General features: G+C 40.9%; 1 protein-coding gene across 6 annotated transcripts in view; it reads right to left on the bottom strand.

Annotated features, from left to right (window-relative positions):
• Positions 1-1,632: 1,632 nt before the first annotated feature.
• Positions 1,633-20,218, bottom strand: part of ADCY9 (adenylate cyclase 9) — a 177,474-nt gene continuing 158,888 nt past the window's right edge. For 3 of the 6 annotated variants that reach the window (XM_030579179.1, XM_030579180.1, XM_030579184.1), the window contains one exon: positions 12,840-15,341. In XM_030579179.1, coding sequence (XP_030435039.1) covers positions 14,156-15,341 — 1,186 coding nt within the window. In that variant the 3' untranslated portion in view covers positions 12,840-14,155. Of the gene's footprint in view, positions 2,559-12,839; positions 15,342-18,063; positions 18,270-20,218 lie in introns of those variants that run through there. The other 3 variants (XM_030579182.1, XM_030579183.1, XM_030579185.1) reach the window with 3 other exon arrangements.

Genomic DNA, 20,218 nt, shown 5'->3' with positions numbered 1-20,218 from the left:
TAAGGGGCGCAGGAGACAAGAGGCCTTCAACCATCATTCACTCAATTCTGAAACTTGGATTCTGGGCTTTTCATTTACTAGTGTGTTGCTCCCTCCTTCACCTGGCCCCATTTGACCACCACCACCTTTCAGCTGCCCAGACTCACTAACCTATTCACTGTGCTTTCCCCCTCAGGAGAGTAGAAAGAGAGAGCCTGAAGCACAGGGCCTGGTGCAAGGCCTGAGGCTTGAGCCAAAGTCAGCAAAAGCCAGGCTATGAACCAAAGTCAGGCCCTGTCATAAAGCAAACACCTGCTTCACTGTCTGGTACATGAACTTGGCAAAAACATGGCTGGTGTTGCTAAAACAGACACTACTAACAAGTACTAGGCAATAGATATTCACATAAACTCATTCCAGAAGGCTAGCACAGGCCTATCCCAACATAAAGTTATGGTATGAATGCATTCATAAGATAAAGTCAGGACGACAGGATAATAGGCGGAGATGTTTTATACATTGATACAAACAAGTTACGTATTACACTCCTGACGTTATTTACCAACCCTACAACAAGTACCTGTTGGCTCAGCTAAAACACATTCCTCTCTCACCCCTCAATTCTGTCCCCCAGAAAAAGATCCCACAGCACTAAGTTTTAGAAAAGATATTTTACAAATGGAATGCGCAAGTGGTGTGTGCACCTGTCATCACCCTGTTCACCTGGGTCTTCTTACCTTATTGCCCCTCACTCCTCCTTTTTTGTTTTTGTTTTGTAAGCACTTTGGATGGGAACCATATTGTCCTATGGTTTACAGGGCTTGCATGTTTTGGATGCTACGGCAACATCATTATAGTTAGGGCCCTGCCAAATTCAAAGTCCATTTTGATAAAATTCACAGACAAAGAATTAAAAAAAATCTTAAATTTGATGGTTTCAGTTATTTAAATCTGAAATTTCATGGTGTTGTAACTGCGGGGGTCCCGACACAATCGCCGGGGGGAGGAGGGGTCACAAGGCTATTGTATGGGGGTTGCAGTATGGTCACCTGTACTTCTGTGCAGCTGCTGGCGGCAGCACTGCCTTCAGAGCTGGGCTCCCAGCTGGCAGCCACTGCGCTTCCTGCAGCCACAGGAAGTTCCCGGAGGTGGGTCTGACCGGGCCTAGGGAGCGGCCTGTGCAGGGGAAGAGGAAGTCCCATCTCTCCCCAGTCTGGCTGGGACTAGAAGCTGGAGTCCTGTGCATGGTAAGAGCCCCAGGTTGGGGCACCTCTAGCCCTGTCCCTGTCTGGTCCCAGGTCCATTGCTCAGTGGTTAAAGGGGCCTTTTGTGTGCATGGGTTAGTGATCACAATGCCCCCCTGATCACGGCACCCTGGATGGTTGCCCACATCATCCACCCATAAGGGCAGCACTGCCACCTCCCAAAGTGACACCCCCCCACACTATGCCACCCTCACTTCTGTGCTGCTGCTGGCAGTGGTGCTCTCTGGCCACCCCACTCTGAAGGCAGCACAGAAGTAAGGGTGGCAATACCATGACCCACCATACAATGGCCAGATTTCACAGGGGAGACCAGATTTCAGGGTCCGTGACATATTTTTCACAGCCATGAATTTGGTAGGGCCCTAATTATAGTAAAACCCACACAATTCTACATTATTTCATTGTTCCCAGATATGACTTGGGCTTATTACTAGAAATTGATAAAAGACACTGATTAAGGTTGAGTCCTACCTGGACTCATACAGTGTGTACACAACAGATGTATCAATTTCCTTGCACAGCCATTAAAGCCCAATTATCAAAAGATGCTTAAGTGTCAGGAATCCTGGACAAATCTTGGCACATATCCTCACACAGTGAAAGAACAAGAAGCAAGACTAAATAGTAGTTAGCAGCTACATGGTACTTTTAATTTACAGCTTTAAAGTGTTATATAAAATTAACAATTATTCTTCACAACACACGCATGAGGTGAGTGTCATTATCCCCATTTATCGATGTGGACACTGATGCAGAGACATTAAGTAAATATCTCAAGGTCAGCTGGGAGATCTTAGAGGAGTTCCTAGCGCTTACTCAAGTGCTCAGTTCACTAGATCACACTGCTACCCACCAGGACAATGCTTGCTCTAGATTTAGACTTAGATTTTTCAATATACGGCATAGTTTACTTTCAGTGGGACACCAGGCTTCCTAAACCACACCACCCCAGCTCTTGAAGGTGGATGATAGGAAAGTTATACACATATGGTCTAACTTAGCCATCTCAATGTTTGGAAATGCTGTTTAATGTGTTTGATGTTATACAGTTGGAAAAATCTCTGGAAAACATTTTTCCTCTTACATGCAATATTTTTAGCTCTACAACACTGGATAACTTTAACTCCATATCTGCACACACAGCATTTTTCTCCAAGAGTTTAGTAACTAGGGGAGTTAAGGACCTTCAAAATAGTTTACTTTTGGAGAAGACAACTTACAATTAATAAGGAAAACAGGAAGACTGGATTTATTGAAAATTCCTTTATAAGATTTATTAAAAAATGTCTCTTGGCTGTTGACAATCACCATGATCTACAATGAAAACAAACAGAAATACTTGGATAATGTTCAAACAGTTTTCACCTACAACAGAAGGCTGACACCCAGGAACTCTTGAGTATTGGTTAAAATATGTGTATTGGTATAAAAATTCCTGGGTTGAGTTTGAGTAATATGGTGGTAAATGTGGCTAATGGCTGGCTGCCTTAAGACTGAATGGTACCATATGTGTGTTATACAAGCGCTCTGATACTTACCTGTCCTTCTGAGAAAACTTTTAAGAAAAATCAGACTGTAGCTCTCAATGGTTCAATAAGGGACAAAGTTCCTGATGAAGCATCTGCTGAAATCCCATTGCATACCAATGGGGCTACATAAATAATAACAGAAAATCCACAATTCATTTGCTGTCCAATTTAACACGCAAAATAATCTACAACTGGATAGCTCTGTCATCACCAGGTAAAAAGGATGTAAAGATGTCCTTTAAAAGATGTGGCAAATGTAAATAAATAAGGTTCATTTGGCAGGCATAAAGATGAGAAGAGTGCATCTGGATGGAGTAGGGTGGACAAAGAATCCAGAAAAGAGAAAAAAACCTTCATTTCTTCTGCACTTATTTTGCAAGAGTTCAGAATTTTCTTTAAATCTTTTGAGTTAAATATTCCAAAGCCACATGAACCCAAGTAAAATACAACAGGATGCTTGTTGGAGATACCCAAGTTGTATAGTGTACTGTGCTACTTACCATAATACATCTTGTCTACAGTGTTCAGTTTTCTAGTTGAGAAACATTAAGACTTTGAAAATCTTAGTCGAACTCTTTCCTTAGAGATTCTACTGAAATTAAAATCAATATGGCTCTTTTTCTTCATTTCCTTAGATTTGCACCTGAATTAAGAGTGACAACAGCACTCTTCCAAGAGCACTGTCTGTCAGTTAACTGTTGCTGTAGCGCGGATTCACAATGTACAGTAGTGTATTATAAAAAAAGTCTGTCTCAGAAAGGAGTTTTGTAAAAACTGGTATTTAGAATTTAAAGGTCATTTGCCACCAAATAATTAGAGTACTTCTAATCTGAGCCGTACACTACCTGAGAATCCCTTTGCTTTTTAAAATTCCTCTCAAATATCCTACTTAACCACAAATGAAATGAGTGAAGTCTCATAAGCAATCACAAAGAACTATTCTGAGGAGTCAATGTTCAGTAAATAAAAAGTCCAAGAGTATATGTTCCAAACAGTAATTCTCTGAAACAATGTACAGCTGGCACAGATTCTGTATGAAGTGGTGCCTAAGCAAAATAAAAAAGCAAACAAATTTGAAGTTGACATACTGTATTGTGAATTACTTTCCCAGCTTTTCGACATCTAAGATAGCGTGAAATGTACTGCAATACAGTAAAACAGTTTAATATACAGTTGATTACAGCTCTGTAGTAACGAGTGAAAGATAATATGTATTTTTATCTATATACATATATAGCTTAATATTTCACAGATATAACTTTTTTCCATTTTATGTGTTGTCAACAAAGCATATGCAGAATATTTACAATTCATCTGCTGAATGGAAGCACCTTCCCCAGCAAATAATTCAGTGGAAGTTACAAACTTCCCCTCCAAAGTGTTTGTAAACAGGCCTTTTCTGTCTGTTTGCAAAGAGGGGAGGGAAGAATGTAGTGTGATCGTGGGGTTTACTGGGGATGGGGAAAAAAAGCAAAGACATCATTAAAGTAACACTTTCCAGGAGATTAGGATTTTTTTTGTTTGTTTTTTTGAATTGGAAATTGTTTTCAGTTAATGCTTAGTGGTTTTGTGCTGTTTCCATGCACACTTGTGGAGGGACAGGCAATGCAATACCAAAGTGCTAGAGCACTTGGGCTAATACTGGTCTAAAGGCAGCTTTTAAAGGAAGCATATAACAGTCCGGAGATGATCTCTATCTCCAGGCATGTTGCCAAGCAGGAATCTTAAGCAGGTGTCTGAACAGAAATGATATCTTTGCCCAACTTACAATTTCTTGTGAAACAAAAATCAACTCAGAAGGATCCATTTTGCGTTTCTACCTTTAAGATGAACTTACGGCAGGTTTTTGCAATCTTGTAACACTCCAGCCAGTCACAATAGCTTTCTATGCGCAGTAATTGCTTACATAACGTCATAGATGTGTAATACTGTATACAACACGATACAGAAAAAAAAAAGAAAGAAAAGAAAAGAAAGCAACAACAAAAATAAAGCCCACCTACCACTAAACTTTGGTAATACGGTAGCTGTGTCTGAATTTAAAATGCAATTTCAACTGCCAGCTCAAAATTTACTCACATGAACAATTTAAAGAAAAATGCAGAGGAGAAAAGGCATTTTTACAAATTCAATGAACAAGTTATGCTGAAGCAGAATTGTCTCAGTCAACTGCAGTGCAGGGAAGCAGCACAGTTACTGACCCACAACTGTCCAATTATTTCTTGGTGTAGCTCTCTGCATTCTTATCGGCTGGGATGTGTGTGTCCAACTGGCAACATAACTGTATGGCATACAAATCCGTGCTCTGCTTGGCTACTGCTCTCAGAACTCCACATCCAGGTGACTACAACACCTCAACTAATCATGCCTTCCTCATTCTGCTACCCATCTGCCCCTAGTCCTTCTAGCCCTTGCCCCTTGTCCTCCTTGCTCTAGAGGAATGCTAAATCCTCTCCCGAGTCATTTGCCTTTCAGATTATATTTTCTTTAAAAGCTACCCCTCACCACTTAGCTTCAGCTCAGCAGCACTGACCTGGGGCAGGGAGCATGGAAGAGTCCAGTCCCCTACACCAATATCTGCAGCTTTTTATGCTGAATGTAAAAACAACCTTTGCCAGGATAGAGGAAGCTTTTAAAATAAATCCAACATAAAACAAATCACATTTGCTATTGGAATGTGGCGATTACCCTTCCTGAGAGGTGCAGCAGTGAGGGACAGCACATTTCCATGTGTTGTTAACTTCTGGGTGTTCCCTGTTAGCTCAATAATTTTGGACATGGTGCTTATCAGAATAGGATATGGTTATTACCTGATCAGTGAGAGACACCCTCCATTTATAATGTAAATTCTACGCAGTATTCATAATGAATTTGCAACTGTGCTTTGTCTTTAAATAGTTGTTAGGACTAGTTAAGGCTCTTGGCTTTTTAATTATTACTTATATTTCTATTTATTACTGCTTAACCAGTTTAAAGCTGTAATCTCAGAGGGTGTTACCAGAGCCCCTGGCTCTGCATATGCAGAACCATGGCCTCAGAACACTACAGTTCGGGAAGCAAGGTCTGAGTGAAATTTCCTCCAGCAGCTGTGGATTGCTGAATTAGTGAATGTTGAGAGAAAAAATGTTTGACACTGGTAGGGCTTTTATAAAGAGTGCAGTGGTGCTGTAGAAGGCATTGCTTTGGGCAATGGTGTAGAAGAGGCCACCACTTTTGGGGTCTGCCGATTTTCACTAGGAGATGACAAGATGGAATTTCTTATACAGTGAGAAAATCCTGGGTGAATGGGGTCAGGATTTCACCCCACATGCATAGGTATACATTCAGTCAGATAACTGTTTTTCACTGTAGCACATTTTGTTTTTCTCCCCAGAGCTTATCCTTCAACAATTACAGATTCAAAGCGGCCTCCAAAGGGCAAATTATTTCTCCAGTATCTTTGTTACTAATAAGTACTATGAGAGAAAAGTGAAGGGTCTTTAGACAGTCTCAGTGCGTTAATGGGTTAGACTACTACCCATGGTAGCCACACACTCAATATAAACCACTTAGAATATATAACCAAAAGCTAAAATTTAAAATAACCCGTCCAATGCCAATACCTTATTTGCAGTTGTTAAGGTTTGCTGAATGCTACCATTTCTAAAGGATTAGAATAAGTGTTATAGTAAAACAAAAAAAAAACAAAGAAAGAACAAAATAAAACACCCAGAAAGATGGCTGAAGGCTAAGTTGCAAAGAGCAGAGAAAGCAGTCTTAAGGTATCTTTCAGTAACTGTAAAACTCAAATTACCAACTCTTCTTGCACGGATGTGAAACTAGAAACTCTGCATGTAAAGCAGCCTGTTGTCAAAGGCAGTAAATGTACTGCATATGGAATGGCTGGCTTTAAAATGCATTGCCTTTATTTCTTTCCTTCCTCTAGGTCTAGAACCAAAGTCCACTGAAATCAACAGAAAATTTTCCTGTTGACTTCACTAGGTTTTGGATAATATCATTGTATTAGTCAAACATGAAATGTTTAACTGATGTAACTAAGACCCAGGGATAAAGCCTTAAATATCTTTTACAATCAATTTTTCAGAATACCTTTCTTTCTCAGAGCAGTAGCAGACTTGCTAATGGGGCCTTTCCCAGTGGCCCTGACCAATTGGGAGGTCCCCACACCCTGACCCGCTACGCCAGTGTTCCTGCCGGAGAGTGGGGGAGGCCCCCTCGTCCCAACCCTGTACCCTGGCAGAAGCGTGGGAGGAGGGGGGACTGCAGGCGGAAGGGGTGGGGAGGGGCCCCCCACTTGCTCTGGCCCAGGGCCCCACAAACCCCTAATCTGCTCTGCTCAAAGTGAGCAATTCAAACCAGAGACATCTCTCCTCAGTAAATAATAAGTAGTAAGTATTTGTGTGCAAACATCTAAGTAGTGAAGTACTTAATAACCATCTGTGCAATCAGGAAATACCGTATGAGATTTAATCCACTGGGTAAAGACTTTACAAAAATTACCTAACACTTTCATTTCATGGTTTTTTTTGTCAGAGCTCAATCCTTTTTCCTCTGAAGATAGGAAAGTACTACCATCTTGAAACCCTTTCCCTCACCACCATTCTACAGGAACAGCTGGTAAACCCCCCCCCGATATCTACACATTGTAGGATTTGTTTGAGTCTCTTTAGAATTTCAGCAGTGTTCTCCTTTAAGTAATCCTAGTAAGAACAAAGAAAACAAATGTCTGAGGCCTGAGTCTCATTAAGACTGAAAGTGTGTTGTAAATATATTACATTTATGCTCAGTTTAAGGTCCCTTTACCCTGCCAAAATGGTGTGAAGCAGCCTTAGAGTAATAAAGAATCAGGACCCTGATTTTCTATCTGCCTTCAAGTTCCCTGTTCCTTCACACAAGCAAAGACAAAAAACCTTGTGAACAAGGATCAGCCTTTTAAAAAACCTGACATCCAATATTATATTTCCTTTCTCTATTTGCCAGTAGTTTTGCTGAGCTTAGTGTCTGGTGGTGTAGTGTGTATTTATATTATGTTTCACCTCTAGATTGACAGGAATTCCATTTCTTTCAAGGATGGCATAACATCTGAATGAACTTTGGCATGATAGCTCTGAGCAGGTAGGTGGCTGATTTCTCAGGTATGGCAAATTTTCAGATCTGGCCAATCTGTTAATGTGGCACATTTACTAGTCCTTATTCCTTACCAGTTGATTTAGATGATGTATTCTATTTGCATAGATATTGCATGAGAGGAGTTTTTTAGCACATCCCCACTCTAGTTGTTCCATTTTTGTGAATGCAGGGCTAGTTCTCCCCTCTCTCAAGTTTTCTTTATCTTACTACATATTAGTCTAATAACTTTCTCCATGATTGTACAGCTGAGACACTTTCCACAAATTGGCCACTTGTAGCAAGTCGGTGTGGCTCCCCTCCTGTCCAGGACAGGGAGTGCCCAGCCAGAAGCCTGAGTGGGCGGGGCTAAGGAGCGATGAGCCCACCCCTCAGAGGGTCAGGCAATGTCCCAGAACTACAAAAGCCGGCCATCAGAGCTCAGTTGGAGCCCAGCCGCCGCCAGGAGCAGACCTGCTGCAGGGAGCTCGAGACTGGGAACCCTCTAGGGCCCAGGGCAGCTGCCCTGACTGGCTGGAGCTTCCCCGCGCCCTCTACCTGGAGGAGCTGCCGGAGCTTCTCTGCGCCCTCTACCTGGAGGAGCTGCCGGAGCTTCCCCGTGCCTACTACCAGGAGGAGCCGCTGGAGCCTCCCTGGCCCTGCTGTTACCCGGAGGAACCACCGGAGCAAGCCAGCCCGGACTTCCCTGGGGAACGACCGGACCTGCCACCCAGCCCTGGCCGCGAGGAGCCCATGCTGCTGGACTTCCTGGGAGGCGACCCCACGGACCAGGTAGGCCCTGAGGGGGAGGTCAGAAGTAGCCCGGGGGCAGCCGACTCCGGTCAGGATGCGACTATATCCGAGTCTATGTCAGTGTGTTGCGGGCAGGATCCCCACTGACGCAGCAGCGGACTGTCTGCCGTTGTTAGGGCCCCGGGCTGGGACGTAGTGGAGTGGCTGTGGGCCTGCATCCCCCCTGCCACCTCACTTATGAGTGGCAGTCCCCACCCCCCCCGGGGTGCTCAGGCCTACAGGCCTGGGCTTATAGACTGTATTGCTGCTCAGCCCTGAACCAGAGGGCATGAGCTTCCTAAACCCAGTGTTTTGCTCAGCCCTGAGCCAAAAGGTCTGAGCTTTGTGACTCTGCGTTTGGTGCCCCACCCGAACTTAGGGCTGGGCCCCCTTTAGACTGTATTGCTGCTCAGCCCTGAACCAGAGGGCTTGAGCTTCCTAAACCCTGTGGTTTGCTCAGCCCTGAGCCAAAGATCTGAGCTTTGTGACGCTGCATTTGTTGCCCCATCCGAACTTAGGGCTGGGCCCCCTTTAGGCTGTATCGCTGCTCAGCCCTGGACCAGAGGGCCTGAGCCCCCTTTGACTCTGTATTGTCGCTCAGCCCTGAAGCAAAGGGCCTGAGCTCCCCATTGACTCTGTATTGTTGCTCTGCCCTGCACCCGGGCCGGAGCCTTGTGCTTTGGTGTTCATCGCCCCAGGACCTGCCCAGCCCGACAGCGTGTAGGGAGCCGGTGTGGCTCCCTTCCGCCCCTCAGAGAGGGTCGAGCCCTGGTCCCACACCTTTACACCACTAAATAAAACTAAAGGCATAGGCTAAAATATGCTGGTAGAGATTTGTTTTTGACGAATGATTATGGTTTTCCTAAAACAGTTTTTATAACTGATCATTTTTAATTTTAAAATTGATCAGAGCAGACAAAACTTTGGAGCCATTGGCTTATGTGGGTATTCATATTAATAGTGCATTACAATTCAGATTTATTGTCATTTATTGAGTCACTGGGACACTGTCCCTGGAAAAGAAAAATGGTTCCACTACAACCTAGATAGAAAACTACAATGAAAGGAGTTGGAAAATGTTGTTTCTGGAGTAGAATGCACAGTTCCCTGAACAAATACTCTGCACATTTTAGCTGTCACAGCTTTATTTAGTTCAGTTTCCAAAATGTTTGGAGGCCCAGTTTGTGTTTGTTTTCCTGGATGCATTTGTAATAGGGCAGCAGTGCTATTTTACTCTATGGTTATGCTGTAGCACTGGGATTCTCACATCTTTCACCATGAGGGCCACTTACTTCCCCTCCTGTTCACAAATGTTCCACTTCCTTTCACAGTCTCACAACATCCCTGCAGCATCTACACCAATTGCTTATGTGGGAAGGCGACATTAGGGAGTATTTAATGTAGTTTTAGCTGTCTTTTAATGCAATTTAGTTGCCAGAAATAAAGAATCATCAACGTATTGCTAGCCAGCTCTCCATAAGCAGCAGTTTAAGAACCTATAGAAAGTGGACATATGTTTCTGATGCTTTATTGTATTTTTCTACTACAGATGGTAAACTGAAGCAGCATTAGTCATGAATATATAAAGTATGCCCTTTCTGTGGATGTGCTTTGCTTTGTAGATCTGTCTACCCAGACTCCTTGAGAAAACTTTTGTTAATATGGGTCCGTCTAAACTCTGCTTCAATGAATTTCAATGCTGCTAGCAGTTTCATTTGATTTTATGTTTCATTTCCTCCTATTATGTAAGTCTGCTATGACTTAGTGGTGTACTCTTGCTGTCAATTTAACTATTCTGATGTGTTTCTCTTCTATAACTTAAAATAAACCAGCTTACAATAAGAAAAGGAAGAGAAAGGACAGAAAACCAACAGAACACAGTAGTAAAGTTGTGACTGGACAAATGGACCACTATGAAAGAACAAGGCAAATAGCCAAACTCCAGTAAGTTGGAGAATACTGCTAGAGACTGAAACAGTAGCCAAGGAAATTTTACAGCACCGAGAAAGTTTTTTGACATGAAACCATGATCTGGCACCAAAGAAATTCAAATACTGCTGTTAAAACAGAAGATCTAATCCAATGATTGGGGAAAACCATCCCTCGACATATCTCATCATGCTCAATACAGAAGAATGCAACACAAAGGAGAGGGGAAACAAATAATCTTGAAATCAGGCAAAAAATCTATACAGCTAGAAAGTTGATGAGATTACAATCAACTTCATACTAATAATTGCTCAATGCTGCTATTTGGACATGCTTTGCAAAATAAGGTATCAGCTGGTTAAGAATAATTATTCGCTTTCAATATTTTTACGTATGAACATCATGTGACATTCACTAGAAACCCAACATTTTATAAATCATTCTAAATTTCAATATCAGAGAAAGTTACAGAAACAGGCAAATTAGGCAATTTTAAAATACTAGTTTACAGACAACCTTAAAGATAGTTTCTCTAATCAAGATATAGCACTTCCTTAGATAAAAGCTTGAGAGTACTTTGTTTTTGTTAATTCCTTTTATCTTTACTCATTGAACTTCCATATCCTTTGAAAAACCATGTTCTTTGGCTCTATATTCAAACTGTCAATCGTTTCAGTACCCAGATTCAGAAGAGAATTTTTCTGTTAATCCCTGCCAATGTTCACAAATAACTAGTGCTAAGCAAAGTGGCAGTGAAAGGTTTGGCTACTTAGCCTTTTTTTGAGACTCCATCATCCTTCACCTTATGCCATCATGGCCTTTCCCCTAAGAATATTAGTAAATAATAGTGTAGGAATTGCTGACTGGCAGCTGGCATTCTTACCACTATCTACCCTACTCAGAGCAAGTATTACATTCTGATTATTAGATTAAACAAACAAACAAACCCCAACAGTCTTCCTCTAACCCCACTCTCAAAAAACCTTAAATCCTGGACAATAACAAATTTGTACTTAGCTTAAAAATTTGCTGTAATTAAAACAAACACACTGGAATGTTATTTACTTATTTATGAGAAGTCAATCTGTTTGGTCTTAAAGGAGTAGTGGGGGAAAATAATGATGTGTCAGTGGCAGATTAAGGAAGTGTTGCAGAAAATACTCAGTATCTTCCTCAATGTTCTAAACCCTAGAATTACTCACATGAACGAGGGATAACAGGAGCAGAACTCCTGGGCTTGAACACATTTAACAACTAAATTTTTTTTTCCTGTGGGTGATCTTGAAATGATCAGCATTAAGAAATTTTAAACATACAGGAAAAGAAAAGAGCAAGCATTGGCCACTGTCTGAAGATGAGATACTGTCCTAGATGGACCTTTGGTCTGACCCAGTATGGCCATTCTTAAAACAGTAAGTGTGACTTTTTCTGCTTTCAGTTTTAAGTCATTTTTTTGGACTGAAGATGGAAAGAAATAACTAAAAAAATATGGTGGTGCAGACAAAACAGCATTACATTTTCCCACAATCACCCTATTTCCCTTGGCAGATGAATTTATTTTGGACAGAAATATTATAGTCATTTTGTTGGTACAAGAAATATATGTTTAAATTGGAACCTTGCAATATTTAATATTATCCAAAGTGGGTCATCCACTCAGTCAAAAACTATGTGAAAAGGGGTTAAAATTATGGAAGTATGCAAAGGAAGAACTAGTCAGTCTTCCCTAGGAATTGAAATTAGAGGAGGTGTTTGAATTTACAGGGGGGGTTGGAAAATGACTAAATTGGCAACACTGCCACTGTGGGAGGGATGGGGCAATGTCGGGGGTGGGGGAGGAAGTAGGATGTAGGGAAATCCCTGGGACTAATGTTGTCTGAGGCCTTGATCCTGCAACTGCCTCTATGCAAACAGACCCCGGCATCTGTGAACAGTCCCACTGACGTCAGTGAGCCTTTCTGTAGGCACAGGGGTTTGCCCACACAGTCAATTGTAGGTTCAGGCCTGAAATATTGTGCTTCTCAGCTCATGGCAAAGGATCTTCCTATTCCTACTTTAAATGGCACATGGGAAGCATGTCTATGCTGCAAAAGCACAGCATACGGGAAAAGCATTAGGGGACGGATGGATAGATCAGTGGTTTGAGCATTGGCCTGCTAAACCCACAGTTGTGAATTCAATCCTTGAGGGGGCCATTTAGGGATCTAGGGCAAAAATATGTCTGGGGATTGGTCCTGCTTTGAGCAGGGGTTTGGACTAGATGACCTCCTGAGGTCCCTTCCAACCCTGATATTCTATGATTCTATGAAAGCCTGAAGAACATTGTTAAGCACCATTAATTCAGTACAGAAGGGAAGCTGGGATTTTCAGATTCAATCTGCATTTGGTGGCTTTGGCGATATCACCAATTTTGACACAAGTATTGCCTAGGTAACATCCTCACAGTGGTTGGCAGTTTGAAGAGGATGAAGCACTAATGGGCATCTGATTAATTTGAGTGACACCAATTACCACCTCTACAAATCCTAATACCTTCCACAAACACAAATTTTAAAATAAATAAATAAATAAATAAATGTAACCCCAAAACATTTATTTAAACACCCCCTTCTTAAATCAGAACAGTTTTAGAGGCATCAACTTCACTCAAAACCTCACAAATCCCTTGGGGTGGGGGTAAAATGAAAACTGCTTTTTAAACACCTGAGACCTGAATTGTAAAAACTTTAATGGATGCTTGTTTGTTTTTGGAACCCTATCTTGAGAGCTGGTGAAATCTGATCCCTTAATCCATCCCCACATATCAATAACCCATTGGATGTAAGGAAAGCAGTGCATCCAAAGCATACAATGGCACATGTCTGATCAACACTGTTAAAGGAGGGTGAAACTACAACACTTGTGCTGCCAGCTCCATCTAAATGCTGAGCCACTGTAGAACTCAGCTCCTCCTCCTGCCCAACACAAAAGCAAAATTGTGTTACTTCATCTCAGCAACATTCTCTTGTGGTACATTACTGGCACTTTTATATCAGTCTCATATGATAGATACACACACATCTGTCTGTGTGTTTACATACAGAAGGTCTGATAACAGTAAAATATTACACATACACACATATATATATATAAAGCCCAAGGAGCTGCATTAGCCCAAAAAAATGTTTTGTGAGAAATAACCATAAAAATGAAAGGATGACCACAGCTTTTCTTTTAAAATTAACAGATACCCAAAGCTATGATTTTATTTGGGGCCTTTGTACCTAGACAGGGAGTCCAATGGAGTATATTTGAAGGCACTTAATATGCTCCACTCAGCTGAAAGAGGGTTACACAGGGAGCTGGGGAGTTTTGGAAGAGGGCTAAGGGGCATGGAGGGGACAGAGAGATGAAAATGAGCCCTGAATAACTGTGATCCACACAGCATCAGGTGCTAATATGAAAACAAATAACCCAAGTGTTGAGAATGTCTTTCTTCAAAAAAGAAAGCAGCCAATTGCAAATGTCTTTGTGTTTCTATGGACAGAGCACATCATGCAGCTCTCTGTCACTGCATCATACACTCTTAGAGATATTTAACTTTGTTAGTTCATTGACCTCCTCAGTTTCTGCTTCCTCACAATCATTTTTTACAGCTTTGCCAAACCTGCACCTGTCTTCTGCTTTCACTGACTCTTTTTGGAGCTTCTTGTAAGATGGAAGCATATCCTTGGGTTCTAAGTTGTTATCTGAGCCCTGGGATGTCTTGTCAGAATTCTGTATAGAAGGCAGATTGGCAATCTCATCGGTAGGAGACCGCCCAATGCTGCCATCCACTTGAACCCGGATGTCTGGAGATATAGATAACTGGTGATGTGGCACAACCCCACTGTCCATGCATTTTGGGTAAAGGTAGGTTTTCATCTGACCTTTCCCCTTCACGTTGACTGTCCCCCTATAATCAAAGTCATATCCCATCTTATTTAGGATACGGTAGCTCTCCTCACTCACCTGTATCCGGCACTCCACGCCGGTAGTGTCCATCCTGCTAGCAATGTTCACAGTATCACCCCAAATGTCATACAACAACTTGGTGGTGCCTATGACCCCAGCAGTGAGAGGGCCATGGTTAAAGCCAACACGAAGTTTAAAATTAAACCACAACATATTGTTGTTGAAGTCATCCACCACTCGCATCATTTCTTTGGCAAATTCAAAAAGGGTTTGCAAATGTCCATGTGGATGGTTATTATCCTGACACTGAGCGGTGTTCAGTCCAGAGGCAGCCATGTAGGTTGCCCCTATTGTTTTGATTTTCTCAATGCTGCTGTAATGTGGTTTGCTCAGCAACTCATCAAAGTCCCCAATCAATTCATTTAGGACTCGATAGCATTCTTTGCCTCCCTCATAATTCTCTTCATAGAACTCACTGAAGTTCACAATGCTAGCAAAGATCACTCCGCCACTATCATGGTTTTTGGAGTAGCTCTGGGAAACCTTCAACTGCTCCGCCACGTGATATGGAATAATATTCCTCAGCAACCAGTCAGCCTGATCCCTCATGCTCTGAATTTTGGTGCGGTGAAGATCAGCCTCTACATCTCCATTGTAGTGAAGGCGGTAACTGACTTCAAATTCCCGATTCAGAAACCAAACCAAAAGGAGTAGGAGAAAGAAAACCAGTATCACTTCCTGGCCAATCCGGTCTGCTGGTTTCTTTATATCATTTAGCACTGAACTGTTGCATGGATTCTTCCTAGAGCTGGGGCAGTGCAGAGGAAAAGAAAAATAAAGATGAACATTTTAAAATACAGATTCATGACTTCTTAATCTCGAAATCTGAATTGTTAAAAATGCGTCACTAAAGCCAAACTCTAGTTGTAAAATTCCAATTTTATTTGCTATTAAATATGCTGATGCTGTAGAACTCTCTCATACCAAATTTAACTAGAACTAAATTAAATGGACCTGGTTGAGTTGTTGGCCTAAATACTGCCCATGCTTGACAATTTTAAAGTTCTCTTTGAGGAGTATACTATCTTTCCATATATATTTATAATATTGCTTTTTAAAATTATTAAATATATATATTTTTTATCTATAGTGACTTCTTGCATCCCTGATTCAGAAATCAAGCCTGGAAAAAAAAATTAACTACCAATAAGAGAACACAAACTGCTGCTTCAGGCCATCTATATCCCTCAACCTGCCCCTTTTCCAAAGACCTGAGAAAACAGATGAGTCTTGCGAGGTGTCTTGAAGATCAATACATTTAGGCTCTGTAGGACACAGGGAGGAAGAGAACTGCAGAGCTGAGGAACTTTATGGAGAACAATCTGCCACTTTACTATGAAACTGGGGAGGATGGGGTCCTCACTTGAACATCTCTGTGGATTACAATCGCTGAAGCTTATGATGGGGAGACAGGCAATTTTCTCAACTAGCCACAATATCAACCTTTTAGGGTGTGTACAGATCAAGAGCAATATTCACAAATTCACTGGTGGCCTCTGCAGATAATAAGCTTCATCGGTGAAACATCCCCAAACAAGCAAGTGGCTGCATTCTGTACAACTCTTATTTTCTGGGTGGTGTCAGGGTGTAGCCCAAATCACTTTGAGAAGACCACTGAGCCACACAATGCCAGTGTGTTTTCTGAAACCAGGCCCAAACTCAGACTGACTGGGGATTACCAACATAGTCACTTCATCACAAGTTTTTCAGTAAGCTTATCCAGTGCCAGAGATTCAATACAAGTGGGTAGTTGGTAAGTTTATCCAACTCCAGAGATAGTTTCTTGAGCAGAAGCACCATACCAAGTGGCTCCCGGAAAACACTTACCCTCCTGAAAAGGGGTGATAGCAATCTCTACCAAGACTGGTAGAGCACACGATCTGACTTTTAAGACTGAACTTTACTGCTCTCTTTTCTAACTTGCTGACATGTGGGCATCTGCTAGTTACCAACCATTTCCTCAACTACCTGGTTGAGCGGCTTTCCACTATAGTTGTCCCAGTATACTCGCCTCGCTTTTGTAATGACAATAATTCACTCGTGAGCTGGCTGACAAGAGAATTCCCTTAAGATGACTGAATTCATCCACAAGGCAGGGAGCTGCGTGTCTCAAATGAGAGGATACAAGACCTTTCCCAGACCACAGATTTTTTCATCCCATTGTGACTACAGTGAGAATCAGATATGCAAAAAGCCCACAGAACTAACCTGAAGGAGGAAATTACTGAAGTGATGCCCTCATCTTGAAAATCAAACCTCTGAAAATGTTGCACCTACTATGATTACAACTAACACTTTTGATCTAGCATAACTATAGCTGAAAGAAGTTAATGGAACAATATTTTTTTTTTAGTTTGTTAGATTGTGTATTTGACAATACAATATGATTGCATAATTAGCAAGAGCGAAATTCAGTGACCTATATAAACAACAACTGAGAAGCAGAAAATCCCCACCAAAACCAAAGTCTTACAAACTTTTTAAAAGGAGCTTGTACAAAAAAATTCAGGGCTGTTTAAGCTGTTTACTGTTTAAAGGGTGTGGTAATAGAAAATGACATTTTAAAAATTGGTCAATTTAAAAAACTCAAGCTGACTCTGTTCCTTTAAACCAAATAGTTTAAATACTTTCAGGCACAAAAGCCTGAGAAGTTAGTTGGAATTTTCATCTACTCTATGTGTTGAATACAGCACCTGTGAAAATTCTTTAGATGGAATCAGGAAGCTTTCCTTTGGATTGATCACAAAAACCGTTCAACATAATGGCTTTCTCCTTATAGTCGAGGTTCTTGGAAAGACACTTTCCCAAGGAGATAGTAATCTGGGTTTCAAATGGTATTTTCCTATATATAAAGCAGATGCATAACAACTAGGTTTTTGGAGAGAATACAAGGGCTGAACAATGAGAAAAAGAGAGGAGACCAACAGAGCTGTGCATTGGAATTTTTGATGAATCATGTAGAATCTGAGATATGTAAATAGGATGCTGCTACACATATAAGGTGTTAAGCATCCTGAGGTGATGGACAGAGATGGTGTGAACACTCTATTTTATACCCTGATGCAACTACAGAACATAGGAACTCCATTTAGAAAAAAATTTGGAGGGTAAAGGTGGCGGAAGAAAAGTAGGGGTGTGAGTTTTTTCCAAACCACAAGGCAGCTTTGAATCTTTATCTCAAAAGGCCTATCCATCATTCCATTTGGGAACTATGAACAGTGGAGAAAAGAATACACTCTATCTGCTTTGAGGCAGGGAGAGTAATCAGTGCATTGACTCTTAGTGGGAGGACGCATTTGTTTAACAGCATCTTGTTTTGATTACATGGGACACAAGAAGCAATGATGTGCCTTCTACTGGAAAGCAAAGAGGTAAATCTGATGTACTGATTTAGCAGCACAGGTGCAAAAAAGCTGTGTGTTGACCAAATCCTAGAAAAGCTTATGTGCTGAGACTTCACAGACAGTAGCTGTTTTGATACCACTTTAACAAAGATCTTAATTCTCGGTTAAGCAAAGCAAAAGGGGAAAGGTCTCCCCCAGGTACACTTGTTACAAATCCACCAGCAGAACACAGAAAAAGTCTTTGTGCTGACAGTCAAGTGAGAATGGAGACAATAATAACTTCTCCTAGGGTAGGATTTCAGCTTCTTATTGATTCATCAGTCTCCAATCACCTGTAGCGAGGGGAAGCCCTAATTAATACAAAATGCTAGAATTCAAACAGAAAACAAAACAAAAAATAAATAAAAAAGCTGAAAATGTAAGATTGCACAGCAAATCTGTGACAGAGATGGTAATAGAATTAATTCACAATTCTGTATCTTTTACAACAGATCACACCTAAAAACTATGCCGATTTTCTGTGCCACTATTCAATTGTGTGTGTCCTCAGTTTGCACTTTTGCAAACTTCCTATTGCATTTATGTAGTTTTCCATATTTAAATTTAAGATGACAGCCAACCGAGCATCGCCTGCTAAAACTGTCATATGCCTTATAGAGAGAGAGCAAATATGTTCACAAGCATGTATAAGGTGTCTAAGACAGACAGACACACATATATAGATATACAATACACACTCACAAGCGACAACACACACTTATATTTTTCAATAAAGTAATGATCATTTGGAAAAAATATAACTACAAACTCCTCATGGTAAGAACTTTGATGAGACTGTATAGCATACAAGTGTTTGATATGACGTACTTTGGTCACTGTACCAGTCAATATTTACATCTTTAGGTTGGGACTTATTAAGGAAACTAAGTGAGTTAAGTGTCCATCTCCTGTAGAATTCTACTGGGGTATGGGTGTCTAATTTCATTAGGCTCCTTTGAAAATATCAGCATTATTATCTGTTCCTATCTTTATCTATCAAGTATAAGTGAAATGTTATAATTTCAAAAGTAAAATACTTTCATACTAGCATATTTTCTCTGGCTATTACCTTTGTTATTTTTAGGGTATAAGGTTAATCACTAAAATGAAGTCATGCTTACCCTTGATTACACAAATCAGAATTACTTTTTTAATGCTTAACAGCCAGCTAGGTTTTCTAGTGCTCATGGATAGCTATCTGGAAGCAACTGGCAGTTTTGAGCTACAGAAGTGCCTGGCTAATTCCATGAACTAATAAGGAAGACCCAAGCTGAGGAAAATATTACGACATAATTTTTCATTGGTCACAATGCCTTTATATTTTCTGTTTTAAATTTATGTATAGTCTGTTGTAATAGCTCATTTTATAGCTTTTCCAAGTTATAATTCCAGTTTAAAAATAAAGGTACATTTAATGACTCTATCTTTCTCACACACAGACACACACACACGCAAATTCAGAATGCTCAAAAATCCCTGCAATATAGGACATAATAAATTAATCCTATATTAGAATTGGAAAGCACAACTACCATCCTCAGACCTCAGAAAAATGCCTACGTTATTAGAAATTATGACTGCATTCATGTAGAGATGAACTAAACAATGTAATTTTCCTATAATATATACTCCAAGGAAGAGCAGTGATCTTCAGAACACACTTCTGCCTGGAGCTACTATTTGACAATATGTTTACATAGTCACTAGTTAAATCAAAGAGAGTGTCATACTTTTAGAAAACCCAAGCCCAGAAGAAAATTTTCCACAATTACTAACTTCAGTGAAAGCAGTTGTTTTATTCAGCAACTGCGATAAAATCATGAGAATTGACCACAGTGAAATAGTGACAAGTAAACTGAATCTTTGAAATTTTCACTTTCTAAGGGGTCATTAATAACACAAGCTTTGTTTAAAAACAGGGGTTTATGCTGTCAAATGTGTTGAGTTTGGAGCTACTCTAAATTACAGCAGCTGGCTTTGGTGCCCACGGGACCACTTGCCACTTATGAATTGGCAGACTGCAGCTGTGCTCTACACTGCCTCCAACAAACCCTCTAAACTGGAGTTGGGGACAGTTGAGGTAGGAGCCAGCTAAGGACTCTCCATAAATTTTGGCCCCTATGTACTGCTGAGTGGCACAAAGCAGACAGGACAGAGGGAGAGAATCTGGCCCATAATCTGTGCATAGTACTTTAAAAAAAAAAAAGAGAGAGGTTACCACTAGAAAAACAAATACTATAAT

This window comes from Gopherus evgoodei, chromosome 10 (assembly GCF_007399415.2).
Source record: "Gopherus evgoodei ecotype Sinaloan lineage chromosome 10, rGopEvg1_v1.p, whole genome shotgun sequence".
NCBI lineage: Eukaryota > Metazoa > Chordata > Testudines > Testudinidae > Gopherus > Gopherus evgoodei.
The sequence above is the reverse complement of the archived record's forward strand: the minus strand, read 5'-3'. Positions and strand labels throughout refer to the sequence as shown.